Source organism: Neolamprologus multifasciatus, chromosome 18 (genome assembly GCF_963576455.1).
Source record: "Neolamprologus multifasciatus chromosome 18, fNeoMul1.2, whole genome shotgun sequence".
Lineage (NCBI taxonomy): Eukaryota > Metazoa > Chordata > Actinopteri > Cichliformes > Cichlidae > Neolamprologus > Neolamprologus multifasciatus.
In genome coordinates, this window is record NC_140456.1 from 6,603,855 (window position 1) to 6,608,873 (window position 5,019).

The 5,019-nt window shown below is 39.2% G+C and overlaps 1 protein-coding gene across 1 annotated transcript; it reads left to right on the forward strand.

Annotated features, from left to right (window-relative positions):
• The first annotated feature begins 335 nt into the window (after positions 1–335).
• lactb2 (lactamase, beta 2) lies at positions 336–4,473 on the forward strand. The gene is made up of 7 exons (XM_085140381.1): positions 336–573; positions 1,097–1,257; positions 1,424–1,544; positions 1,811–1,989; positions 2,545–2,693; positions 3,154–3,241; positions 3,826–4,473. The coding sequence occupies exons 1-7, from the start codon at positions 452–454 to the stop codon at positions 3,867–3,869; spliced, it is 864 nt and encodes a 287-aa protein (XP_084996507.1). The 5' UTR covers positions 336–451; the 3' UTR covers positions 3,870–4,473.
• The last annotated feature ends 546 nt before the right edge of the window (positions 4,474–5,019 follow it).

Below are 5,019 nucleotides of genomic sequence, written 5' to 3' on the forward strand. Positions count from 1 at the left end.
CAAAGACAACAAAGAGCAGTAAAACCACAGAAACCTTTTTCCCCACAATCCACACATGCCTATCAAAAGTACACGTGTGAAAATGTGAGTCAGTCAGATGTGGTGGGAGATGTAAAGATGCGATAGGTTTACCCAGTCAGTTTCGAATTGAAAAGATATACTGTAAAGTACAGCATGAAATAAAGTGACAATAATAATGTGAAAAAGAACATAAGATAAAACGCACAGCAGTACTGAAAACAAGCTTTAAGTAACACATTTTAAATGGGTGATAGAGGATCGTGTTAAAACACTGACGCGGATGAGCGAGCTCAAGACTTTTATTTTGAAATCTTCCTTAGTACGTACAGGAAGTAAACAAGTTTTATATCCTGTATGAGATTCTCCTGAACTTTTACTTCTGTATGTTTTGTTATTTTGTACTGTTGATAACTTCCCGCCAGCTGGAGCGATGAGCGCCATTATTCCTCGCATAGAGCAGTTGTCTGCTAGAGTGGTTCGGGTTTTGGGCTGTAACCCGGGACCGATGACTCTGCAGGGAACCAACACTTACCTGGTCGGCACGGGCAAAAGGTGACTCTAGTCCAGCCAGTAGTGACGTTTATCATTTTCCCAAAAGGAAACATGAGTAAATGTGTTGTCTGTTTAGCTCATGTGTATTTGAAAGGGACTAGCTGGCGAAAAACTTGACACTCCTTTTCCGTGCAATGTTTTAGCTTGTAGAAATGGGCGCTAATGCCAAATTCCATTTAAAATCTTTTAACTTGAGCATTTTCGCGCTTCTGGATAATAAAGGTGACAGATGGAACAAAGCTGAAAGTGTGAAATTAATTGCCAGGGTCTTTTTGTTTCTTCGGCATATACCCAATATAATAAATAATAATAGTTTGTAGTAATATTTAATAAAAATAGTAGACTACGTTTGCAGTGAAAAAGAGCGCTTAGTTCTTTGCAATGTGAATAAAACAGCTTTAAAACAATAGCCAACTATAAGACAGAACAATGGAGTACTCATCGGTAGAGTTGGAATATATGAATATGCATAGTTACCTTTAAAACCCTTTGGGTGAATATATAATGAGCAATTATATTCCAGACGGGTGCTGATAGACACGGGGGAACCTGCTGTGCCTGAATACATCAGCAGCCTGAAACAGGCACTGAAGCAGTTCAGCACCAGCATCCAGGAGATCATCGTCACACACTGGCATCACGACCACACTGGTGGAGTAGAAGATATCTGCAGGGATATAACTGGTGAGCCCCTGAATATGTGGGTATAGTTGGGTTACTTCACCGTTCATCATTACTGTATTCATGAAATCAGTTATTAGTTTAGTGAATCAAAAACTGCCAGTACTTTTTTGGCTTAGAGACTCAGTGAGTCAGTATTCATTTCTTAGGTTTTTTTTTTATCTTGCAGGTTCTGAGGTCCGAGTCAGCAAACTGCCTCGCTCCAACAAAGCAAGAGAGACAGCAGGAAGCAAAGACTACAATTACCTAAAAGATGGAGATGTTGTTGAGACGGAGGGAGCCACACTCAAGTCAGTTCAGTTTTTACACGTTGTGAATTTATAAAAGAGCATTAAAAATATATCTGTCATAATATACACAAAAGAACAATAACTCAAAGACTTTTTCAGGGTGAAACTGTATAAACCAATATCATGAAAATATGCTGCAGGACCAACAAAAAATAAAATTTGCTAATATTCCTTTAGTTATGGTTATTATCATTCTGCACACTGACATGGCTTTTGTCTGAATCTACAATCAGATAATTGAGCAGAGGGCCATTTCTTTTTCCCAGAGTGCTTTTCACTCCGGGCCATACTGATGACCACATGGCCTTGGTGCTGGAGGAGGAGCGGGCTATCTTCTCTGGAGACTGCATCCTGGGCGAGGGCACGGCCGTGTTTGAAGACCTCTACGACTACATGAAATCTTTGCAAATCCTGCTGGACTCGGAGGCTGACCTCATCTACCCTGGTGAGCAAGGATACGCTGATACTTGGCCCTTTGTTTTATTTCTTAAAAAACACTCTGGATAATGTTTTTTTTTCCCCCTTAACCTGTTTGTACACAATCACACAATCGTGTGGTACATCATCACTACACCAGTGAGAAATGTATATTTTAATAAAAAAATGTAGGTAAGTCTAGTTTGATACACCATTCTGCAGATACCATGCTGTATCACAGATCATCGTCTCCATTATATTAGATAATGGTGAATTGTTTTTCCATATTTATTGCGAGGAGTGTTTCATGACATTGTTATGAGTTACTCTATGACTTCCACTTCTAAGATCAGCACCTATTCACTCACAGAAACGCCTCAAATAATTATCATTATTTTTTTAAACCAGTGAATATTTACCTTATTTTCAAAACAGCTGCCAATAAATTGTCCGTTGATCGACTTTACTTGTTTCAGAGCTACCGGCTGTGCTTCTTTGAGTTCTGCCTCTCTGACGTGCATTCATTTAACAAAGTCTTTCCGATGACTGGAGAAAAAGCTTGCTGCTACTGTTCTCTGTGCAGGCCACGGACCTGTGGTTCAGGATGCTGGCTCTAAGATCAGACACTACATCAGTCACCGGGACCAAAGAGAACAACAGATCCTGGCAGCCATTCAGGATGGAGCAGGAAAGCCTTTCAGTTCCATGGAGCTTGTCAAGCTTGTGTACAAGGTCAGGAAAAACCTTCTTTTCCTTTGATGCTGTTTCCAGCTTGTTGTCAAAGGTAGACTGGGTAGACTTTTACCAGTAATTCTACCATCTTTGACCATGAAGGCAATCTAATCCCTTCTGATTACATTCTAAATGGGCTGGCACTGCTGTACTTGTCTGATCTTGTCGATGTTCACACTCATTGCAGAGCATTTGTTTCTGCTAATCAGATGATCGTCAATATTACAAGATATAGACTTAAAAAGAGAGAGATTAATAATAACTCTGAATTAAATGCAGAATTAAATGGTTTCTTGAAATGTTTCTGTTTTATTAATGGCTGCCTGTGAAGCACTTTTCTCAGCTCTGGTGGTTTAGAATGTGCTATACAATTGACCTTGACCTGATCCCATACAGACTGATCTGTTTTGAGGCTGGATCACAAAAAATGACCCTGAAACTTGTGTTGCTTTTCTCTCAGGACACACCTGAACACCTGCACCAAGCAGCTAATGTGAACCTGGTTCATCACTTAAAGAAGCTGGAGAAAGAAGGCAGAATCAGTCTTGGTATGGTCTCATTTACTTCCTTTACAAATAAGTTCCAGCAGATACTGTAATGATTTAAATATGATCCAACAAAATAGACGTACCTCACCATGTTGTTGTTTTTTAATGCCTCAGCTCTGGCAGCAGCTCTTTGTTGCTGCTGGGAAATTTCTGCTCATTTGGTACAAAGGTTTGCTTGGACTCAAAGAAGGCCTGATTAGATTTTGGTGACCAAAGATCAAAGTCTTTGTGACTTCACATCCATCCTATTCTTTCGAACGTGATATATCAGGAATATCTAGGGAGGGAGGAACATGATTATATCAGAGATACGTGTTCTCTTAGACTCATAGATGAGCTGATAAGAAATCGGTGGTCAAAGTTCAAGGTAACTGTGACCTCATGAAACCAATTTCTGTCATGTAACAGATGAGTCTGAATAGACGGGTCGTAAACTTCAACATGCATGGTGAGCAGAGATATATACGACTGCCAGTTGGTAGTTTTAGTTACTATACTTTAGGACTGCAGGTTAATTATAACTGTGCTGCTGTCGTTTAGAAAATTTGGCTGTGACACAAATGTAAACCTTTCTTTTCCCGCAGTGAACGAATCTTCACAGAGCAGCAAATGGAAGAGTAATCTGTGACGTCCACTGACAGTGAGATGAAATGGAGCGTTGGGCTGGGATTTTCAAGATCAACAGCTGATGATTTTTGAATGCGAGATGATTGTTTTCAGCGCTATGTTTGTGCTGTACACCAGTGCTGATTGAGAAATGTTCTAGAGGAAAAATCTGTTGTATTAGTCACACCCGTTGCTTCAGATATTTCATAACTCAAAACACACAAGGCACAGAAAACAAAGGGACTCACCAGGACTGAGCTGCAGCCTGTGTTATAGTTAAACAAGGCTAAAATTTGCCTCAAGGTCAGCCGCCTGTGGCCGCATGAAGAATGAACCGCATCCTGAAGTGTGATCAGAGTGCTACACTTCCCCTGCCCCCCCCCCCCCTTAATTAAAACTGCTTAACTGCTTCTGTCTCTTCTTTTTTTGAGTTGAGGCTGTTGAAGTGAGCTTTTTGTGTTGATTTAAAAATAATTGTCAGCATTGTCTTCCATTTAACAATACTTTCTGGTCATGTAAGTGGGATAAGTAGGATTTATACAGTATAAAATGAATGTACTGTACTTTATTTTACTGAGTTTTGTATATTATGAAGCCCAGAAAGTAAATAATCTCATTACATTTGTCATTGAGTTGTTATTTATGAGGCTGGCACTTCCCTATCACAGGTGTGTTATTGCAATATCTCAAGAAAGGTTTTATGTGGGTAAAAGGAAATTCATTGCTTAACTGTTCAGCTGTTTCTGGGTATAGAAATTGTTTTATGCAGGCACTCGGTTAAGAAAGATTTGCCAAATAAAGCATAAAGTGTGTGTATGGGAATGGGAACTGGGGAAAATAAAACATTTTGGTGCTTTCTCAGACTGTTGACGTGACACAATGAGAAATCTAAATAGTGATGTGTACAGAAATATATTTATATTTTTCCAGCTGTTTTCTCCCTTTGCGAACTTTAAGCCGTCTGTCTTTTCAGTCATGTTAATGAATCTCTAAACTTTGTACTGGAAATGCTGCACACATTTTCAGTCAGTCGCTAGGTGGCAGTATCTCTTAATTTTATGGCAAAATTCGTCGTACCATGGTCAGTTACAATAATTAGCATTCAGAAAATTTGCATTATAATTGTTCTAGTTTTTTAGAAACTTGTTTAAAAAAATATTATATGTAAATAT